General features: G+C 34.7%; 1 protein-coding gene across 1 annotated transcript in view; it reads right to left on the bottom strand.

Annotated features, from left to right (window-relative positions):
- Positions 1-25,524, bottom strand: part of LOC145688523 (uncharacterized) — a 303,038-nt gene that overhangs the window by 151,194 nt on the left and 126,320 nt on the right. Inside the window, exon 2 of the mRNA XM_081762883.1 lies at positions 13,160-14,227. Coding sequence (XP_081619009.1) covers positions 13,160-14,095 — 936 coding nt within the window. The 5' untranslated portion in view covers positions 14,096-14,227. The remainder of the gene's footprint in view (positions 1-13,159; positions 14,228-25,524) is intronic.

Raw genomic sequence — 25,524 nt, 5'->3', positions numbered from 1 at the left:
TAAAGTTTAAATGTTATGCCTTCTAGGCTAATGAAGACAGAGAGATCACTCATGGCTATGTGGATAGCGTGTGCGAGTTTTCCATAGGAGACCCGGCTCCGATTCGCGGAGGAAGCGCAAGCAGTTCGGATGTCACGTTAATCCGTAGCTCCATATCTCATGTAATTTTGCTACCGAAGGGATGTTAAACTCAAATCCGATCCAATGATAGAGAGAGATAATAGATAAAAAACTAATTATTAGGAAATAATTCGTGAAATGAGAATGTAGGAGAAAACACGATAATCCCGAGAAATCTCACGAGTACGATGATATCCACTACAAACTTTTATAGTCTCGGATCGAACGAGATCCATTCCGAAGCAGAAGTAAGCACTCTATCATTGTCACCGTGCCCCTACTTTGGAGGAAGCACTATGATTCTGACAGATGTATCGGTCTAATAAATATTGTGTGTAATAAACCAATATACAAGAAGTACAAACGGTCAGAATGTGGGATTCGTGGAGTTTTCTTCGTGCGGAAATGGTAAGTACGTATTTCTACGTCAGTTATTCTTAACTGGTTGAACGCGTCTCTTGGGATTGTGGGAGGACACGGTGACTCAGTGGTAAACAGCTTGCCTCTGGTACGTGGGACCCCTGGTTCGATCCTCAGCCAAAAATATTTGTGGTGGACACCATCGTATCGTGTCTGTGGGTTTTCCCAGGATACTCCAATTTCCTTCCACATTCTCATTCCACCATATCTTCCATCATCATTCACTTGCCTTAATCACTGTCTCCCTTAGCCTAAAGAGCATAATCGTGGATTGTTAAACTGAAATACTTCATTTCATTTTTCAGGGGCTGTTTACAGTTTGTCGGTGGGTTACCGTTAAGATAGGTTACCGTTTTTATGATAGCAACATTCAAATGAAACCTGGTCAATGCGTCTAACTTTGCCTTACATGTAAGGTGCACCACGTAACTGCGGGTATGGTGCCGCCATTGATTGGTACAGAGACTGACGCGTGCGCATCGTTTGACGTTGCATAGAGCCGGTGTGGTTTCATGCCGAAGACAAGGGGTCACCCGTCACACAAGTTATCGTCCACTACCGAACATGCACGCGAGTAAGCAGGAACAACGAGGAGTGATTCGATTTTTGGCGGCGGAGGGAGTTGGAGGCCTTGAAATGTATCGACGGATGAAGGCTGTGTACGGTGATTACAGTGTGAGTCGTGTAAGTGTTGTTGAATGGCACAAAATATTCTTTGAGGGGCACGAGTCACTGGAAAACGATGCTCGTCCTGGGCAGGCTCATCGTGTTATTACATCGGAAATGATTGCAGATGTGAATGCTTTAGTCTTGGACAACCGCAGAATCACCGTGGACGAGATTCATCGGTTACTGGGTATTAGCGTGGGCACCGCCCACACCATAATGTATCAACACTTGAACTTTCGAAAAATTGTGCACAGTGGGTTCCCCACCAACTGACCGCCGAACAGCGCAATACTTGAATACTTTGAGTCAGCTGCAACGTTATCATGAGAAATACGGCTTTCTGTCGCGTATTGTCACAGGAGACGAAACATGGTGTCACCATTTTGAACCGGAAAGCAAGCGTCAGAGCAAACAGTGGAAACATGCGACTTCACCACCTCCAAAGAAATCAAAGGCCATGCACACCAGTTCTTGTAAGGTCATGGTGTCTTCCTTTTTTGACCACAAGGGCCCCCTGCTTGTCGTGTTCCTGGAACGGATTACCCCCATCAATGCCCAGCGTTATCAAGCCACTTTACAGAACCTTAGACGAGCCATCAAGTCGAAACGCCCAGTCATGTTGTCTAATGGCATTATCCTCCTGCATGATAACGCCCACCCACATACGGCCAATACGGTGAAGAGACATTGCAACAGTTTTGGTGGGAAACGCTGGCACATCCACCGTATAGTCCCGACCTTTCACAGTGTGATTTTCATGTGTTTGGACCTCTAAAACAAGCTATTCGCGGACGTCGATTCGCAACGGACGACGAAGTGTGTGACTGGGTCCAGGCCTGGATCCAACAGCAGCCTACTAGCTTCTTCAAGGATGGAATCGACCGGCTAGTGTCTTAATGGGATAAATGTGCCAACAGTTTTGGCGACTATTTTTGAGTATGCGTACTGTATATAACTACATTTTTGAGTTAATACAATCGTTACCGTTATTTTACACTAGTGATAGGGTTTCATTTGAATGTCCCACGACGCCAGTTTTGATTAATTGAGTGGGGGTAAGCGAAAGGACAGAAAAAGCTGGCAGGCAGCAAATTTTTGTATACGGAAAGGGTAATTTTATATTACTTCACTTATACCATAATACAGTTTGTCTGCGGAGAGTAGGCGTTGTCACCATGGACAGACGCTCGTTCTTCTATTTCCCTCTGATGTTGCCACTGATTCTTAACTTTTACATAATTCGAGGTATCGCAAACGTATTAGGGCATGAAATGTGGAGGGACACCAGAAACGAAACTTGTGTATGAAACTTCTGCTAGGAGAAATTACAAGAGTAAGACGGAAAAGACAGTCAGTTAACATATATATAATAAAGTTAGAAGTTCGTATGATAGTACGTTCAATATCGGATTAGTTCAGGAATGTAAATATACTAAGGATATATTCTAAAATTTATAAAAGAAACGAAGGAAAAAGAAAAAAAGGAAGAAAGATAAGAGAGAGAGAGATTAAAGTAATGGCTTGGTTATAAAAGACAATGCATTCTTAATAATTACACTTACAAAAGCTTTGCTCTCCCATGCAACATGTATATTTCTGTACTTTCCAAAAACGATAATTCACTCAGAGAAATGTCTATCGGAGGGGCAGTTCCCCTTCGAAAAATGTATTCTTCTCGGAGGCAAACAAGATTAATCAAACATGTGTAACTTTTCTTTTTTATGAATTTTAAGTGTTCTTCTAATTTGGATAATGTAGCACGATTTTTGTTCGTTATTGCACCACATCGAATTGTGCATTCATGGAATCTACAACTAAAAATAATGAACTTTTCCTTTCACAAAACTTCGATCCGATATTTTGCTCTCGAGTTGTGGCTGTTTTTAAGTTTTCCAACAGATTTTCAGCTGGTCATAATGTCAAAAGGAAGCACTTGTGCACCCAGGTTGGTCCATACATTTGTCTTATCTTAATGTCAGGAATGAGCTCCCGAACATTGTTGGTGTTGTTTTGAAACACGCTGTATACTTTAATGAATTGTGCTGCTGATATATGAAGGTAGCATATACTCTTCATGAGATTGTTTCAAACATGGCTAGGACTGACTTGCAGAGTATACACGGTGGGAAGTTAACAGAATAGAAAACAGATTTCCAATATTGATTGAAGTACTTTGCATACTGAAACTATGCTATTGATTTTCTTACGTACGAAAGATTAATACATAGAGTATTTCTTTTCTGAAATGTGCGTATGATTTCACAATTTCTTAGTGTTAGTGGTTAAACTGTTAGTACAGGAATTCCCTCCTTAGATCAGAAATTCCCTCATTGCATCTTACCGCCATTTTAGGCGAGATGGGATTAGGCAATATGTGACTTCCCATCTCGCCTAAAATGGCGAACATTCTTATCTTGGAAATATCAGTGGCTGATAAGTCGTTAGGCGAGATGGGAGGACACCTTCGGAAAAAATATCAACCTACATTTACCGACAACAGCGATAAAAAAAAGCACAATCAGTAACAGTGATTCATACACTTTATTGAAGCCACTTCCAATGAACAAGTACCCTTTAAATATATTTATCTGGTTTGTCTTCTAAAATAAGTTGCAGATTGCTTTAGAAGGAATATCTAAGGAATTAAAGTATTACATGCACATTTGAATACTTAGTATAGTTGTCCAACATGCAAAGGGGAATTTAACTTTAGCAGCACAGGAATAAACTTGTTTTAATGCTACCATGTGCAAAGACGTAATACATAGAGGAACAAACTTACAGATTAATATATACCTATGTAGTATCACATATCTAGGATCAATATTAACAGACGAAAATCATGTTCACGATGAAATTAAATGTCGACTAAAAGCAGGGAATTCGTGTTACTATTCGGTTCAAAATCTCTTGTCGTCGCGAATTCTATCGAAGAATTTGAAGCTTAAAATATATAAAACGATAATCATGCCTGTTGTTCTGTTTGGTTGCGAAACATGGTCGCTTACTCTGAGGGAAGAACATAGACTGAAAGTATTTGAGAACAAGATCCTGAGACGATTATTCGGACCCAAGAGGAACTTGAATGGGGAATGGCGGAAACTTCATAACAAGGAACTACATAATTTATACGGTTTACCCAACATTGTTAGGGTCGTCAAGTCTAGGAGGCTTAGGTAGGCAGGTCATGTAGCTAGAATGGAAGAAAGTAGAAACGCCTTGACTGGAAAGACCAATCGGAAAACGACCATTAGGAAGACCTAGGCGCAGATGGGAGGACAATATTAAGATGGATCTCGCAGAGATAGGAATACAAAGTAGAAACTGGATGCAATTAGCTAAGGATAGAAGTCAGTGGAGAGCTTTTGTGAACGCGGCATTGAACCTCCGTGTTCCATAGGCCAGAGAGTGAGTTAGTTTTTAGTATATGTGCTAAGGAAAACTGGAGTTCCATAGAAATAAAGTCAAGCTAGTCTAGTGGCCAAGTTAGTAAGTTTTATTGTGCTAACTAACTGTCACAAGTTCAATTCCCGGTGGGAGATCATTGAAATATGAGCACATTAAGGTGGTTTGTTTACTCCTTAAAACTATAGATCCACGTCTCATACAACCTCGGTGCTGAAAAGGTACCATGAACTTCAAGAAACAACAATGATACGTATTATTATATTACGAAGGTGTGCAACAAGGAATACCAACTACGATAAGTGCCTGAATTTACATAGCGTTTATCTGATGAGAATGTAGATTAACATTTTGTAGAATGTGCCTCGTGAGTCTTTCTCACTCATCACTTATTTTACATGTTTTTACATGACATATTTATATTCTGAACAATCTTTATAGTTCTTATGTGTGCATTTTATATTGTTCGTTACTTATAATCAGGGACAGTCAAACCGGAAAACTGTCATACAGTAATACTGGAAAAAGAAGAGAAGGTTTATGAATTAATACATCTCTGATTAATGTTGTCCTTGTGGAATAATTAAGGTTCACCAAAGAGCAATTAATCATTAACTTTTAAGTAAATACACGCAAACGTGTTTGTCGATAGTGAGAAGATTTTCGCATATTATACACATAAACATCGTAAACTAAAATAGAAAATTACGCGTAAAAGTTTTCAGTGAACAACTATTCATTTAATTCCAGGCAGAGACGCAAGGTGGTGAAGACACACACAACCATTCAGAGAATTAAAAAAAGTACATTTGCATGATCCCATGGACATGATCTCCTACAGAAATCTTTATAAACCATCTTGTTTTCTTTTAGGAATATATTCATTTCCAAAACTGATTTGTTCAAACTCGCACTGCTCAATTTTACAAATCTCGAACTTCGATGAGGATACGCTTGGTTGAGTGCATAATCTTTCGGTGGTATGAAAATGTACAAAAATAACTATGCTATAAATGAGACCACAACAACTTCAAAATTCTTGAGTTATAATGCTAATGTCAAAGTAAGAAAAAGTGAGAACCCATATCATGGATCAAGGAACTTAATGTCTTGTTAACCTGCCATTTTGTTCATACGCTTCATATTGCTACACACACTTTATCTTAGGATGCCAAAGTTAAGCCATCGTTCTTATCCCCGCTTTGCATTAAAAGAATGCGTCATCATTTTTTGTCTTCCAGATTAAGAAAAGAAAACTTGTTTTCACAATGATGACTTCATAATGGGATGGACGACAAGTCAATGTATTTCATTTGTTCTGACTTGTAGTGGACACGTAGTTCGTGTGAATCCCATTATTCATGCTTGACAGTTTACATGCTTTACCTACTAATGCTGACAATTAGCAACGTTTATATTAATCAAAGAATTTAAGATTACGAAAGTACTCTGCAATAATTTTTATCATAACGCAACTCTGGTATTACTCTACCAAATCCATTGTTGCAGATTTTTCATAATGTATTATTATTGCTATTTAGAGTGAAAAGACGAACTGACTCATCAACTGCTTTAAGTTACTGCAGTATTTTTTTTTCTAAACAAGTGAGTTTCGTTTCACAGTGTGAAACTACGGTAGACTTCCAAACTGTGGAAATTCAATATTCAAACTTTAAGTAGTGCATCTGTAACTACTGGTTGCAGTAGATTAATAAGATCAAAGATAGAACCTGTTCCTCGGACGCTGAATCCATATATATATATATATATATATATATATATATATATATATATATATATATATATATATATAACATTACTCACTATCTATTACTGATTTTATTCTATGGCGATAAACGTTGAAACTTGAAATCTACAATTTGAACCTCTTTCAGATTGAATAGGGTTAACTGAGGAGGTGGGATCTATTCTTGCGAAGTTGAAACGATATATATAACACTTCTAGATATCTCTTACAGTTTTTGCTTTATGGATGTAAGTATCCAAACCGGAAATACTAGCAAATTCAACCACTTCAGCTTTTGTTAGAGTGTTACCGGTTGTGATGATATGTTCTTTTGACACCCTGAATCGACTGCAGAAAACCGCTTGTGGCTATCTATTACCATTTATGTTGAATGGCGATAAGTGTTGAAATATAAAATGGTTAATTTGAACCACTTCAAATTTAAATAGAAAGTTAACGGAGAGGATGAAACCTATTCATGGGATGCCAAACATTTTTTTTTTTAAACGCATCTCGATGTCTTTTACTGTTTTCGCTCTGTGTACATCAGTATTGAAACCAGAAGCGGTATTAAATTTTAACCATTTCCAGTTTTGGTAGATTGTTGCGGATAGTCATGGTATGTTGCCTGAGACGCTGAAAAGTTTAAAGAAAACGCTTCTCGCTATCTATTACGGTTTTTGTTTTATGACGATAGACATTGATACCGAAAATTGTTAACTAGAACGATTTCCGGTTTGAATAGAGGGATAACGAAGGAAATACTACATAATTTTGGGGGCTGAATCGATTGCAAATAACCACTTGTCGATATCTCTTACTGTTTTCGCTCCGCGGAAGTCAGTACTGAAACAGGAAGTAATAGTAAATTTGAACAATTCCTGTTTTGGTAGAGTGCTGGGGAGTCATGGTTTGCAACCTTTACACGCTGAATCGTTTGCAGAAAGGATTTTTCGCTATCTGATACTTTTTCGTTCTATGGTGACTGAAACCGGAAATGGCTAGTTTGAACTAATTCAGGTTTAAATAGAGTTATGGAGGAGTTGGAACTTATTATTAGGACCCTGAATCGATTGTAAAAAAAAGCTTCTCTTTATATCTTACTATGATATCTGTCGACAGACGGACGGACGGACAAAGCCGTTAAGTCTAAAAAAAGTAATGTACATTTAACATTTCTAAGTAAAGTCTCATTCTCATGGACAATCCCCATATTTCGTCTCACGTTTCCGAAAAAAAAATCGTCGATTTCATATTCTGGAATCTTCTAACGTACCCCACTTTCCTTCAACATAGTTTCATGATATGATTTTTCCCAATTTAACTCTGTATACACCTGTATATTTCTATACAAACGGAACAGCTGAAAAACTTATTATGAATGGTGGCTTTATGTGATATCAGTAACAGTATTTTACCTGTTATTACCACTGAGATTTGTCAAGAAATCGGTGCTATAAACTTCTCTGTAAAACTATATATTTTCCTACTAGTCAATCATTTTTACATGAGTCAAAGGACGGATCAATTGGGAATGGCATCAGTAACTCATTTCTTTTGACTCGTCGTCGAACGTGAATTCGTAGAACTATGAATGAATGAAAAAAAATCAGCGAATGTATCGAAAAATTAATCTAAAATAGATTTAGATATACTCCCTGCTTTTGTCGCTAGCTCGTGAACTTTTGGCGTGCGCTCCAGATTTGATTTCCGGCAGGAAAGCAAGTAGATTTAATTTCACAATAATTCTCCACTAGTCTAGAGGGCATGAACGTGGGACGTTAAAGTAAAAAAGGAAACAATTTAAAAATTTGCGGGTAGGATATTACTGGAACTCTCTCCGAATTATGTGAAAGAATCTGATAACCTTACTCTCCCTCTATCAAGATCTGATCGCATATGCACAACTATGAGGAACAGGCTTAGGGAAATAGTCTGTACATTTTTAATAATAATAATAATAATAATAATAATAATAATAATAATAATAATAATAATAATAATAATAATAATAATAATAATAATAATAATAATAATAATAATTTTTATGATTTATAGTTGATAGTTTACAGTAGCAAGGACCAATTTATAATCCAGTACGGGCCACAAAAAAATAAAAAAATAAATAGAGTAAAATTAAAAAAAAAAAAAACTATGCTTGAGGACAATTTTCCACTTTCCTTAACACCTTACTGAAGTGACAGTTTGATGAATATGTTATACACTTTCCAAATCTTTGTTTCATTCCGAGCATTCTGCTTCGCGTATCATGCGATATCCCGCTAGTGCCTGCGATACAAACATTTCAATGCAACTCTGTGGAATCTGCATTTTTTGTTTTAAAAAAGCAGCCTAGCACCAACGGTCTTACCCTTCAGAATGGGTTTGCTAAGCTCTCTCTCTCTCTTTTTTTTTTCTTTAATTGCAAAAATTAACAATTGGCACAAAAATCTGTGCTTGATTTCCCGATTACAAAAAAAAAAAAAAAAAAGAAAGAAAGAAAACCTATTCGATGTGTTAGTGGTCCTTGTTCTTGCACAGTTTTTTACTTAAGCCTACGTCGCAACAGTTAATTTGGAAACTACTCTTGGGCAATGAAGAGCACATCGACAACAAAGGAACCATTTTAATGAATAGTATTTTATAAATAAGAGCAAATTACGTGGAGCAACTTTAATATTATTATTTTCGTTCTGCAATATTTTGAAAAGCTAACGGAGTAGTAAAGTCACCATTAATACGCGTGTGGTCTTGGCTATGATTTTGGTGAGTGAAATCTCCATTAGTTTGCAGGACGTAACATGGGGAAATCCCAGTGAATAACTGAGTGCACATTGTCATTTGTGGACTAAGTATAATTCATTTGAAAATAATCATACATACAAATATAATAAATAGTAAATAGAATATGAAGATACAAATAATTTTTAGATGGGTTCTGTTTAGTTCATGTGTACCCATTTCAAGTGTAGCTTCTAGGGCAAATACAAATTTTGAGAAGTGGAAGAATGTCGCCACTTCACTGAAAACTTCATTAATCTCCGTTACATTATGTCGTATTTGAAAAGGAGATAACGAGCAAAGGGGATCTGGGTATTCTAAGTAACTCGATGTATAAATTTACCTGGAAATAAAATTTACAAACTAATGATAGCTCGAAGTTAATGTGAAAAGACTCGAATTAGAAGTTCATTGAGTTGGAGATAATTAAATAAAACGCCACAAAAAGAAGGTCCAAGAAATGAAAATCCTTCTATACATGATATTTTTGAATTGGTCAGGCAATTGGAAAGGATAATCTGACCATTTTATGAATATTACTGACACAAAGAAGGTCAAACTACCTAAGTATTATGAAATTAAAACCACAATTCATTTATTTCCAATACACTATATATTTCACTCTTTCAAATGAAAAAAAAAATCTGCTGAAAAAGAAAACGCTTTAACGAGGATTGTACCAGTTTGCTTTAATTATTACCATACCATATACCTTTATCTTTTTACTTATGACACTTGCATGTCACTTAATATGTATTTGCCTAAATTCAAGCACAGTCTATAATGTGTTAATAATAAAATGAATACGCTGATCTATGTTGTGTCAAGATGTGTGTACATGATAAACTTACAGTTGAGAAGTACTGTTAATGTCAGATTTGCAAATATAAAAGCTCCCTAGTCAGGAAATTTACACAACTATGACAAGCATTTGTTAAATTTGGTATATTCTTAAATCAGATTTACAATCAGTAAACGAATTACTCAAGACATGTAAATATTTTGGAGGACGGGAGCTTTTGTGCAAGTTATATTCAACCAGTGGTGCTATTCAGCCGGTTCTCACTGGTTTCCTGGAACCCGTTTTTAAAGAATTAGAATAACACCACTATATTTAATTAGCTTCACAATGTTGATTAGCGTGGTAATTAGAACAAAATAAACTATATCAATTATCGGAAAAAGCAAAAGTGGAACATGTTACCCGTTTTTTTTATTATGAATGAAGATATGAAGTACAAATGATAAAAAAGGTGCAGAAAGTATTTAAGAATATTAGTTTTTTTTTTTAATCTTATTGAGTCAAACACTGAAATATGGTGCTATATGGAACAGGAGCATGGAAGGAAAAAATACGAAAAATGAATAGAAAAGATTGAAACTGAAGGTATAGAAGATAACGGGGAAAAACAGCAAACGTAATGAGAGGACAAGATGAAGTATTTGAAAATCTAAAGATGAAAAAAAAAATATATTGTGCTGGACATCATATTAAAGGGTATTATACATATAAAACTACGAAAAGGGAGGGAGGTCAGAGTGGAAACTTCTGAATTTGAAGCAAGTTATGTGTCAGTAACAACAGGGTACTTTCTTAAACAATTTCGGATAATTTTGAATATGATACAGGTAACTATTCGTTTCTTCTTTAAAGCTATCTCCTGAACGATTTACAAAATAAGAACATATAGAGCATTAGATGTGGGCAAATATGAACCGAACAGTTGTTTTGATACATTGAAAAAAAAGTCTGCTGAAGATATAGTTCACAAGGTTCGAACACATGAAGTTTTTATTATGATGTCAACTATAACTGACCTATGAATTCTGGTATTGCTATGATGTTTCAGAAGAGATTTAAAATCCTTCAAATGTATTGGTAACACATATACACAGATAACTCTATATGCTTACTTAAAATGAGAATTTGGAATTTAATCCAGAACACCAAAAGTGGATTTAGAGCAAAAAGCACTGTGCTGTGGTTTCTTGTTAATGTGAATAGAAAATTAACATTTTGAAATATGATAATTTAAACACAAACTCTTAACACATGCGCAACATTTATGAAATATTTGATGAACTTTTGTTTTCGTTTTATTAAACTAAATAACTACAAAATGAAACTTCAGAAAATAGAAACTATCTTTGATACTGACACAAGTTTACAGTCGCGATAAGAGTACAATTGTTGCAATTGCTACGATTCCGATCTTGATAATGCAGCATTTGTACCGAATACATCACAAAATGAACACAATATGCGAAACTAGGGGACAATTGAGGGGTAAATTTGGATGAGCTCGTAACTAGAAATCCTTAAATTTTTCAGTAGAGCAGAAAAACAAACGCCCTTATCCAAATATATCTCCTTATCCAATTAACCAACGTATTCTCACACTATTTTTGGAGACAGGTGTTCGCTACGGAGCAGATATATTTCCTTAACACCACCTAGACATATACGGACATGCTCAAACTTGCAGAAAATATGTATATCTCATTTTACCGTATATAGGTCGATACGCCCTTATCCAAATTACCCCTTCAATTATTAACACTGTTCTTATACCTTATATCCCAGTGTTGAATTTAGGCTTTTTCATTGGGGAGCTTTTAAAAAGCCAACAAGTTTGTTAAGGTAGAGTGTTTCAAAATATCATAAGGATCCAACAGCAACAGTCTATTATACAGTATGTTTGTTTCATGAGACACAACAAGATCTTAGGAGGGATTAAGACAATAATATTATGTTCATCACTCCCTCGCTTTTTGCAATAGTTCACTTTGTTTGCAACTTTCTTTTAATCTAAACTCTCAGTCTACTTAATGTTTGACATATGAGGTCCTCGTCGCAATTATGTATAATAGAAAACGACCAATTTATCAGATCCCATTGCTTCGTCCCGTTCTTCCTGCAATAAAACTAAAACTTTGAAAGTGATACAGGATGCGGAATTTAAACTTAGAGTCACGAGTTTATGAAAGTTTTCCACTGTTTCTTACTTCCTCCTTACTTCAAACATACGTATGATCCGAAATTTCTAACAAGTAAATAAAGTAACGAAAGTTTTGTGGCCTTCATCTACAAACATGGTAAACTAAACAAATTCCACTGTTATTAATGTATTTCTATATGGTCCAATATAGTACGATCAAATGTATGAATTTAATTATTATCATATATGAATTTCTTATATTCTTTTAGAAAGTCATTTTCTACCACCAACCTATCAATATCTTGAGCACCAGGAATGATTACTAACACACACACACACACACACACACACACACACACACATATATATATATATATATATATATATATATATATATATATATATATATATATATAAAATCTCAGTATTTTCTATAATACTTCATTATATTGCACGATAGAAATATGCCAATTCATTTTGCATTAAGTTTGCTCAATTACGTATATCATAGAAGAGTTGTTACAAGAATTGTATAAATTTACTATGTAAAGCTCAAGATAAGATCTGTCACACGGTTCACAATAATTGGACAATAAATATCTATAAATGTTAATGACGCTACTAGTTACAATTGTTTTGGATAAATCTCACCCAATTTAAATATATACGTTATGAAGTAATCTTCAATAGTAGCTATAAACAAACAATAAGGCTATCTCCGCAATATACATGAATATTCTAGGAAGTCGGGAGCTCTCTAAGTTATTATATTCTAATTATTATTAGATCTGTGACGAGAACAGATCTGCCTTGCCGCTGACATCCCTATTAAACACCCCAACCAATCACTTAATTCTGTGATTATATATGGATATAATAATCGGAAAATAAATTATCAATACTATAGATGGAATAATTTACGCTCTTAAGTGAACAATAGGATCATTTTAAAATTCATTGCACTATTAAATCTTCACAGAAACCGTTTTAGTTATCATGTGTTCCTAATATTAAGGTTTGCATCGTATATGTCACTAAGAATGATGTAACAAAGAAAATAAATAAAGAAAACACTTACCTGTGATTTGGAAATATCATCCCTGAGGTTGGTTTGCTGCGCTTGCTGCTGCTGCTGTTCCTGCTGCTGATGCTGTAGAGCAAACTGTCGAAGAAGTTCTTGAGCTTGAAAACTATGAAGAAGTTGGGAGTAATAACCTATATAAAGCCACGAATCATACTGTTGAAGAGATTTAAGTAAAGCTGCAGCTTCTCTATGGCCACTAAGAGCAGCCAACTGAAGCTGAAGGATGCGTTGTCGCTGAATTTCCTGATCGCGTTCTAGAAGCCAAGTCCTGGAATCTCGATCAGTACCCGTGCCTTGACTCCGTCCAATACGAGACTCACTAAGTGATTTTGATCGGAGGAGAGGCTGTAGAGGAGTGAGTTGTGGAACACTTTGTGCTCGGTCCAGCCGAGGAGTTTCCCATTCATCCTCAAACTCATCATCATCGTCTTCTTCTTCATCGTCGTCGTCCTCATCCTCTTCCTCCGGTTCGGTTGCGTTCTGACTTTGCGTTTCATTTTCTTCCAGTTTCGTGCGCTTGTTCTTCACATCCTGGGAATCTGAAACACTATCAGGTCTCTTATACTTCGATTTTATAAGTGTTAACGGAATATACTGAGAAAGTGGGGATAATTTTTTAAGATCATCAGTGATCTTAGGGTAATTGGGACTTGGACTCGCACTGTTGTCCAGTTCTTCATGACGCTTAGGACGACTATACTTTCCGTTCTTTAACAACGTCCTAGTAATCGGTATCAGAGGGGGAATACTAGCACGAATCACACGCTGAGGTTTAGGCTCTAAATTCATGGATTCATCTTTGCCACGACTCAAATCAATAGGGCCTTCACTACTAGCTACTTCACTTTTCAATTTACTCTCTTCCCCATCGCTGGGTGAGAGGCAAGTTTGCCCCAATACCATCATGGATCCGTCGGATTCTGAGGACATCAAGAACAATACTGACAGATCACCTACGACGTCATCTTTGTTTTATTCGTTAATGAAGCCACTTCTTCCTCCTCCTTTCTCTTCGTTCCGTAATCCACATAAAGGATGCAGACTTTCCAATCATCGTGTATTCTGAAAGGAGAAAATATAACTTTAGCATATTTTCAAGCAATTGGATTTTTTTTTTTTTTTTTGAAATTTTAGTCAAACATAATTTTAACTACTAATATCTTACGTTTGAAGGATCACATTTTTGCGAAAGTGTTTGAAACAAAGTAATAAATGTTTACGGGGACTTTTTTGATATCAGAAAAGCCATTTTTTTTAAAAAAATATTAACAAAAATATTATTTCTTAAAACTGAAGCATAGTATAAACGAGACAGCAATTAATATCGTTAAATATGAAATAAACTGAAATACGTAAGATGTTGAATTAGTTGGAATGTGTTATAATAATAATAATAATAATAATAATAATAATAATAATAATAATAATAATAATAATAATAATAATAATAATTAATTATTATTATTATTATTATTATTATTATTATTATTATTATTATTATTATTATTATTATTATTATTATTATTACTGATAATTTCGTGATCAGAAAATAAATTTGAGTTCACAGGTTTGTCTGAGTTACGAGGGAGAGTATTAGAAACTTCTGCTCAGAACCTATTCATCTTTCTGCAGGTAAGCATTTAAGTTCCAACTTGGTATATTGATGAAATTATCTTAAATAGTATGTCTCATCCCAAATAAGAGGGCTTGAAAGAAATAAGTGACAATACGGGGGGCGCGGTGGCTCAGTGGTAGAGCGTTCACCTCTGGTGCTTGGGGTCCCGGGTTCGATCCCAGCCCCCGCCAAGTGAACTTTGTGGTGGACGAACACCGTGCTCGTGGGTTTTCTCGGGGTACTCCCGTTTCCTCCCACTTTCTTCATTCCACCATTTCACTCATCTCTCATTATCACCGTCTCCTTTAGCCTAACCGGCATAGCCGTGGGACGTAAAACTCAAAGATTTCATTTCATTTTAAGTGACAATACTGTTTTATCTCCGCGCAAGGAATTTTGTTCGAGCTGGTGTTGGCAACACACATGGTGGGTGGAGCTATACAACTTGGCTATTGTAGATGCTGCAGTGATAGCAGTGGAGTGTGTTGAATGTAAGTTGTCAAGTCACAATGCTGTAAAGGAGATGTTTTCCAAGTTAGAACAACGTCCATGAATAAAGATCGAAATGGCCCGCGAAAGAAAACGCCACAAAAAGTTACTCTGGACTACGTGAAGGATGCAGTAATGTTGCATTGCCATATCGGACCGTGGCACGTTCGGTTGCAGCGTTTCATGCAGAACGTGATAGTGTGCAACAGGAACCAGGTGGATGTCGACATGGGGTCGAAAACCGAGCCATTGAATTGATTAAATCTTTGCTGCATGTGGAAAGGAGGCGGACGACCACGGAATTGGCTAACGAGATAGGAACATCACGCACTGCTGTGTTGAATGTGTTGCATTATGTCCTTGGTTACCGAAAAATTTCATCCCGGTGGGTACCACACCATCTTACAGATGTTCAAAAATGCCACATATATGCCATCGCCTGAGATAATTTGGCACTTTACAGAAGAGAAGGTCGCGTGTTCCTGGACAGGATCATGAGTTGAAGAATTGATAAATTACATTTCATAGTAATCGTGAAAATGTACGGTTTGAGTTAATATAATGAAGTCATAATGCATATAGAACACTTGCAAATAGTCTATGGTTGTTTTTCTTTTAAACAAATGCAGATGGATCAGATTTACATCCTTCTACTCCTATATACTTATCTTCTATGACATCATCGTGACTTACCGACAAGTCAGAGAGTCTTCACTATGCTACATGTCTTACTCCGTTGCAGAATTAATTTAGTCTATGTGCAGTATAGGAAGTTCAAATAAACTGAATGATTTTTCATTCATTTTTGAAACATTTCTTTTAAACCAACATATATGTTCCGCTTGTGCTCAGATTATAAAGACTTTATATCGCAGAAATTTTAGACCTGCCTTTAGCAAACAAGTGCTTATTTTCAATGGAACTTAAAATATTAATGAGAATCTACCTCGCCATTGCCTATCAAACTTTCCAATAACGCGGACCCCTGTTCATTCGGAAAGTGATCTGCGGACCCTATTGTAATGCTATCTGAAATTTCACATGGTATTAAATATATATATATATATATATATATATATATATATATATATATATATATATATATATATATATATATATATACTAATTAGAATTACCACTGACAAGAAAAAGGATAAACAAACATAGTAAAATAAGTAATTTATTCTAAATATACATTATTGTTTCTATTGAATGGAATTTCAATTGAAAATACTGTAACTTTAAATAATAATAATAATAATAATAATAATAATAATAATAATAATAATAATAATAATAATAATAATAATAATAATAATAATAATAATTATTATTATTATTATTATTATTATTATTATTATTTAAGGAAGTCCACTTGGTAAGCAATGTTCTCAAACGTGGGGTCACTAGTGAGAGGAATGAAATTCTTTGTGTTTTTCCATAATCCCATTGAAATCTGAAATAAGTTTTGCCACTATAACGTTTTTAATACTGCAAAGGGCAGAAAAGGTCTGCTCACATTAGAAAGTGGTAGGGAAAGGCATCAAATGTTGCAATGCCTTTTTAGACAACTCTTCATATTCGAAACGCACATGCAAACAAAAACTGCAAAGTTCATTCTCTTTGAAAACGTTTCTCCATGAAGTATCGCACGATAGTTCCAATAGCAGTTCTTGTTCTGTGTTACAGAGATTAATACCTTGTATGTAATAGATTTCTACATTAGTGAAAGGATTCTCAATACAACCATTACCAGGTTGTGGGAGAGGGAAATACTCTCGAAAATATGTAGGTAATGCTCTCGGGTGTCCTACAAGTGTTTTGTGCATTTCAGCAGAGAGTTTTTCACCTGAAGAATCAATGAAATCCTTGAGCACTGGAAATAATGAATAGTTATTGTTTTGTACTCCTACTGCCTACTGCTGCAGTTCCTTAATCTTAAAAATACTTCTTGCATAACAGATGCGAATTCAATTTTACTACAACATATTTCAATTTTTAGGCATCGCAGATTTCCTTGTTAGGTCCCGCGGATCTCACTTTGAGAACCACTAGCCTATAACATTGACATGTGCAACTTAAAAGTTCAGAGGGGTTTAAGATATTGATAAGATATTCTACTTCATTTTATCTTTTCTTTCAGTCCGATATATTAATTTTTGAATGTCCACAGTTTTTTAATGTCATTTTTGAGTTATAATGTTTACTCTCTACTTTTCAATATTAACAAACAACCAAAGAAAAAATAAAACAAACAGAAATGTTGTTAGATATCATCGTAGTGCAAGAAAAAAGAAGAACAGAAACGGTGACACCGCATATTAGAAAAAAAAAATATCATCATCGTTTACTTCGAAGTAACGAGCAGTTCGAAGATTTAATTTGCTTCAGAAATAAAATCGACATTTTAAAGGGAAAAAGTGTGCTACTTGCTATCATAATAACAGTACATAGTTACAATTTATTATTCAAAGGCACCCGTACATAATAAGTATTTGCTTTAAGTTTAATGTTAAAAAATGCTAAACGAAGCAATCATACAACCGAACTTCGAATATTTCCTGATATTACATACTGCTATGAACTTCTATATTTTTACATTTCCATTGTCTTTTCACCAATAGCATTGCTTGTTCCCGGATGCATAATTTACACTTCCATATTGTTTCAACAGTTCAAAAGAAGCAGCCAATTATACAGTCTCCACTGGAAGCTGGTTCCTCCGACCCAAGCGAAGAAAGATACTTAAGTACTGTGTAAATGAAATCTGAACCAAGTTGGGTCACGTTTTGTTTTTTTCTTTTTCTTTTTTTCTAAAAAAAACAATGAGTTTATTATTTGAGTTGCGTGTTTGAAAAAAGAAGTATGTGCACTTCCACTTATAAAAGAATGAGAATACTAATGTAACTGTTTAAACGACTGATGTAAATATTGTCTTCAAATCTTCATTAGCATATGAAATCAAAGATCTTCCTGTCTGCAAGTTTACATTTATCATTAATTGTCGACATATTGTCCCAACAATTTTTCAGATACACGAAAGTATATATTACCGGCATAGCCTCCATTCCAAATGCATACATAACATTTTTCATTCGAGAAGATTAAACAGGTTGGATGTAACGTAAATGTCTGGCTCAAAACAAAAGGGATTTCTACAACAGGAATTTAGAGAAATAGTACAGTCAACGATTGCAGAATATTTGAATTCTTATTTGATCTGTGGAACTGATTTCTTGGTTTTGTTACATATGATGAAACGTTTGTGGAGAACGGATCTAATTTTTAAAGTACTATCCAAGAAGAACAGAAAATTAAACTGTTTTCCCTAATGAAGATATATGCATCACTTTTATGAGAGGAGACGAGCTAACATAATTCAATTAATGATGAGAAAATCTTTCTAAAATTCTTAAATGTAATAAGTAAATAAATAAATAAATGAAATGATTTAGTTTCTTTCACCTATTTGCAGATTAACACACTGGGTAAATAACAATAGTACCTTCGAAAGTTTTATTTCTTAAATAACCATTTGAAATAAACATTAAGAATTTTCTTAAATAATTATTTGAAATACAAATGTCGCTAGCATTATAGATATGTAGTAAATCTTTAAAAACAAACTTGAACACTTCCGTCTATTGTGTTCCGCGGACGATATAAGTTTTGATCTGTCAGTTAAAAAAGTCAAAGGAACGAACAGTATGTTTGATACAATACCTCTACAAATCCATATTTAGATGTTCTAAACCACAAATTAAGACGTTTAATTCGTGTGTAATCTTATAGTTCAGCTGTAATCTTATAGTTCAGCTTCAACACTTAGCCAGCTCAAAACTTTTTCGAAAAATGTATGGGCTGAATATGTATATGTACCTACTAAATCATCAACATTTGGGTTCAGTGATAGTATTCTTCAAAATCGTGCAAATTCAATATTGACAGTACTTAAAAACACTACAATAATTCCTCATTTGATCCTCGTAACGATACAATGCGTCTGCGACAGAAGCAATAACAATTGAATCAGGAATATGAATAAAAAGAGGAAAACAGAAGATAAAGGTTAATTATAACAGATAGATAGCATCAGTATCGCACCAAAGTATATTCTACTAGTTTCTCTCGTAATTTCTCGGTGATATTTATATGAAAAATATTGCTGTTCATAGTGAAATAAAACAATTTTTTAATTTTCTTTTTTATAAAACAAAAAAATAAAACAAATCATAGATCGTACTAAAACTAAAAAAAATAGGAAAAATTACTTTCTTTAAAAAATATATATATTTATGCATGCCAAGAAAGAAAAAGAATGGGACGTGCTCTCATATAAAATCAATTTATAAATTCTTCAATTCAATTCTCATTTATTATATAAAAATATACCTTGATTTATGTCAACGATTAAAAAAAACAAACTTACAATCGTAACATTATATAATAATATTATGTCAGACTTGAAAAGCTAATCAGGTGATTACAGATAAGAATACTCTCCACTCTTTCTCTCAGCTTTACGTCCCACGGTTATGCCAGCTAGGCTAAGAGATGGTGATGATGAGAAATGAATTAAATGGCGGAATGAGGAAAGTGGTTGGAAACGGGAGAACCGCGAGAAAACCCAAACACACCGTATTTGTCCACCACAAAATTCACTTGGTGCGAGCTGGGATCCAACCATAAACCGTTGCATCAAAGGTGAACGCTCTACCACTAAGCCACCACGGCCTCTCTCCCCAGGCTTTCTTTTCTAGTCATACATAAATATATTTTTACAGTAATTTTCTTGAAAATATACTTATTGTTTTACTTTTTAGTTCGACTTTTTTTTAAAAAAAAAGAAAACAAAGAAAAACTATATTTTATCCTGTTTAATCATTTTTTAAATGAATATTCTATCATTGCCGAGTTCTGTTTGTATTATTTCCTATATGCTTGCCGAAACACGCTGTATTTCGTCACTATAGTTTACATGAGGAATAGATTAAAAAAAACCTTAGTTTAAACATATATATCCTAACTATAAATAAAACTACATGAGTTGACATAAAATAATGGGGTACTTCTGGTTCACATGGAAAGTTGAAATTTGGTATGATTGTAGCTTTCCGGCACTAACCCACAGGAAAATTACCAAAAAAGAATATTTCTAATTTTTAGGGGGGGCCTAAGGGGAAATGAAGAAATTCCCCATGTTATTTAAATGGGCCTTTTTTGGATTTGTAGTCTCATGTTTTGGGTACTTTGAATTGGAATAATAACTTGAAATTTTACATGGTTGTACGTTTTAATTAGCATTACCTAAGTAAATAACTAAAAATAAAGTTCCTTCAGGATTAGAATAGTGACATTTGGTATGATTGCAGCTTTCCGGGGCTAACCACAGGAAAGTTGCCAAAAGTGAATACTTTTAGTTTTTAATGGGTATGAAGGGGGATGATGAAATTCCCATGTTATTTAAACGGACGTTTTCTTGGGATACAAAATCTTATCTTTTAGATAGTTGGAATACAAAAGAAACTTGAAATTTGCTAGTATTGTGGGCTTAAGAATTGCGAGACCGTAGGCCGAGTAAACTCGCGGGTCAGGGAGCGAAGATCCCAGCTGGGTCAAATTCAGGAAATAAAATTAAAGAGCAAATGCACGAAATTCACTCTTAATGCAAATTCTGATACAGAAGAGACGCGAGGCCGTAGGCCGAGCAAACACGGGGTCTGGGGCGGAGCCCCCAGCTAGCCGAGGATTAGTCCATATATATATATATATATATATATATATATATATATATATATATATATATATATATATAAAAGCAACAAAGGAATATCGTATTGTCAACCGATTTGTGTCCTTGTGCAAAAATTTCGTCAGTGTATGGAGTTGGGAAATGAGTTAAATTAATGTTGCAGGATTAAGGTTGAGCGTGAAACAGTATCTAGTACACTCAAAGCGCCCGCTAAGAATAAACTATATGATGTAATTCGATTTCTGCTGATCTGCCTGAAATTACAAGATCAATTAGTTAAGAAATAAAACACTGAGCTGCTGAATAAGACTGTATTATTCATAAAAATAAATACTTCACATGTTACGTTTCGATCTTCTAACCAAGATCCTCATCAGACATACAGTCTCAGAGTGTATATCTGATGAGGATCTTGGTTAGATCGAAACATAACATGTAAAGTATTTATTTTTATGAATAATACAGTCTTCTTCAGCAGTTCAGTGTTTTATTTCTGTTCTTATTTGCAAGACGTGCAGCAATGTTGTGTTGTCAGTTAGTTGAGAAACCATATTTTACCCCTTTCACGAACCAATTGATTCATGTGTTCATAAAGGTCGTCTTCCACCACAAATATCCTCCTAGGTTTCTCTCGACGTGTAGAGCAGTAAGTCTTTCTTCAAATTTTCTGTAGCATTTGTGCACACAGCAAACACCTATAAAGTTTCCGTCATAATCCTTGATCATTCGACGATGGATGGCGGCTGTATTGTGTTCTTCCGCCAAAATAAATTGAATGTAGTTCACACTTGGCGGGTGCTTCGATTGCAATTGACACAATTTGAAGCTCACTAGCCCATAATGGTTAACACCAGAGTCTGCCGTTTGGTATGAATCATGTGCAATCTCCAATGAACAGATTTGATCAATTTGTGCTTTGCCATCTCACATGGTTCTTCTCTGGTTGCTTAACGGAAGTTCAAAAACACGACCCTCGTACTTCACGTCAATACCAAGAGGAAAATACATAATCAAATAAACAGTTAAAGAAATAAATAAATCAAAGATTTTTTTATTGACGTAGTTGCTTTGTAGCAATTGAACACAACAGGCATATCTACACAGATATCATAATAAAGTTTTAATTGCTTATGTCAGCATTACTAATCAACAATCTGATATACGTATTGTCAAAAGATAAGCCCAATAATTGTATTCCATTTTTGAAAAATATATACTATTAATTACATTTAGTTTGCAAAATACAAATTCATAACTTATGCAAGAAAGGCTCAACCTACTTAAAAAAAACAGACAGTTTCTTGTAAGTTTCTTTGCATCGTAACCAAACCAGATACAGAAACTGAAATTAAATCAATTCCAAAAGGGATGTTTAGCGGAATGAATGACAATACACAGCTGTCCATTAAAATTACAATTACAAAAATAAATTAACTAGGAAAACCAAATTTTAGAGACTGATACCTTCTGGTACGAGGGTGAAATGATTATATTTACTGTTCTATGCGACAAAATCCTAGAAGAACATACGTGGGTCAGTGGTGAATGAAGTCGCCGTGAATGTGAGTAACTGCTGCGGCCCATCAAAGAATAAAGAAAGAGATCTTGGATGACCTACTGGGGTATAGCAAACAAGTAATGCAGTATTGAAATGTGAGAAAGTTAATCTGCTGTAAACGTACGTGGTGATTTCGTATGCGAATTGCCCTGCATGGACTTACCAAAATCAATAGGCGAGAGATAATGTGAACGCATAGACCAGAATTTTAATGGAACATTGTGTTCATTCAGGAATTATATCACATGCTAATTCTACATGAGGTTGCACAATGTTCTATTGGAAAACGATCCAATTCAAGAATTGGAAAAGTTCGTCTAGAAGAAATTCCAATACCTTAACAAGATAACAGTGGCTGGTCAATGTTACGTTAAACGCAAGCGGAAATGAAGTCAAATGACATCTCATACAACATGCCCGGTACTGGAAACGCTATGGCGTGCAAAATTTATGCTCCATCCGGTTTGTTAACGCGGTATCATTAGGCATGAATGCGACTGCAATAAAGTTATAGGCACGCAAAAGCAGAATTCGTCGGCAATGCCAATCAACATAAAGCGTACAACATTCTAGGCAGCATTCCAGCCATGGGGAAAATGCTCTGATACTCCGGACAATGACAAACATAACGTAAGGGCAATTATCGCTATTTAACACTCCCAATTTCTTGCATGAGAGATCACGATGCGACTGCACAACGCACAATAAGGCGTATAAGATGTTATGATCTATCGGTTAGTAATGTGATAGGACAATTGTGGTTATTGCCATTGACATTTTCCTCCTTTCTTTTACTCCTATCACTGTGAATGTATTCCGTCCGATACGAGCACCAAACTCACGGAAACATAATTCGCAATTTTGATGTTACAAAATCTCCCACAATCAAATTTAGAAAAACCTCCCGTGTGGTTGCTGCAATCACCGACAAGACGTATTTAAATTGTCTGAACCCATTAACTTAGAGCAAATACACTTCCATTACATAACTGCAACTCTATCCTTTCACGGTACTGTTATCAGAGGGCAATTTGATACTAAGTTAGGCGGCAAAAAATGTCACTATTCTGCCACGTTTAATTCACTCGGATGTCAGATTGGTCGGATAAATCTTCCTTGTCCTGCGCTTTTAATACTCAACAGTGTATACTAAAATAATATCGCTTTTCTCCAAAAATTCAACGATTAAATATACTTCAGAAGGATGGTTAGGTGAAAACTCTTGTCGAGAGTAAATACAAATGATCATATACATACAGCACCGTTTAATTTAAAACTTTTTTCTAGATTATTACCACTTATTTCAATACTTATGACATATTCCTGGTTATATTCTGTATATCGTCGTGGACTTTGCAAATGCAATTTAAACAAAATTATAATATACACTTGTAGAATATGAAGCCGGTGGTTTAGTCGGTAAGAAGCCCATCTTCCAACTAAGCAAGTCGAATTCGACCCCAGTAGGAATGGGAAAATTTTCTGAAACGGACACTAGAGAAAAATTGAAGAGTAAAGGCGGTCGGAGCGTGGACTACCACTGAAGTCTACAAAGTGCAGTTTATTCACCCATCTCTTGGGCCTCCTATGGTGCTCTTTACGCATTTATTGTTTCTTTTGCATTTTAATTCAATGACTAATACTATATTATCCTGACAAATGTTTTAATAATATTGTCAAAAGCTGTATTATTATTATTATTATTATTATTATTATTATTATTATTATTATTATTATTATTATTATTATTATTATACAGACTTAAAGTTTCAAGTTTGACATTCACCCATTTCAGAACTCGAAAATTATGCATTATTAGAATTGATCTAGACGACAAAAAGTTTTCTAAACATGCATATCTTCGGAAATATAATTCAATTTAATACTATGCACTCTTACGTATGCTGTATAGTGAGTCTTGGCTTTTAAGATACCAAATGGCATGGATGTCCGAACAGATCCAATTATGTGAATAAAATTTGCAATTTGATCTATACCTATACCAGCTACGTCTATAGTTTGGCGTGAAAATTCTGTGAGAAATATTATAATACAAAAAAAAATCAACAATGACTTCCAACATTATTAAAGTCATTATACACTATTAGAACCACACAAAATAGAACGTTTCCAACACTTTTATTCTTTTCACCAACGGCGCTCACAATTTTCTAAAGACAACATACAGCAGTAGTAAGTACTTCTAGTTTACATTTTACTTTCCCTTACGATACAGAAAAATATCACGTTACTGCTTTATTGCATATATAATTATGCATATCGCGATATGATAGCCACCTTTTTTATGATGTCATTGTCACTATGAGTCATATGCAGCGCTGACACAATGAACCACAATTTGTGGCTAATATTGAAAATGAAGAAATGTCCAATATTTGCAGAAAAGAAAGACAAAGGTGATGAAATAATACTGACGCAGTTAAAAAAGGGCATTTTTTGTCAATATTTTAATTCTAAAGATTCATATTTCTGATTATAAAACTCTAATGTGTCTTGCGTATTCCAAATAACGAAATTATCAAGGTCTGGTTGATGATACGGTTAATTTCTTTTTTAATTAGTCTATAAACATCTGAGTGATGTTGAACATCTTAATGTTGGATTTATGCCTATGAATATTAATCACAAAGGAGTCTTCTCAGTTCCTGAATATATAGTTTTCCAACTGAAATCTCTTTATTACATAATTGGTAAGAATCTATACTGTAACATTCTTTTGAAGAAATGCCTACCTACATCCTACCCCCTTATTTTGGGGGGTAGGAAGAAAATTCGAAAAAAAAAACTTCTCTGAAGAATCTCATAAAGAACTTAAAATTTAAAAATTGGTGCAGATATATTTGAACCGTATGGTTTCTAGAGGGGAGTACATAAGATTGACAAATATACAGACACATTAAAAAGTCACTTTTTCGATATGTGTG

Source organism: Thermobia domestica, chromosome 6, assembly GCF_964235325.1.
Source record: "Thermobia domestica chromosome 6, izTheDome1.hap1.1, whole genome shotgun sequence".
NCBI lineage: Eukaryota > Metazoa > Arthropoda > Insecta > Zygentoma > Lepismatidae > Thermobia > Thermobia domestica.
Note: the sequence above shows the minus strand (reverse complement) of the source record. Positions and strands in the feature narration are given on the sequence as shown.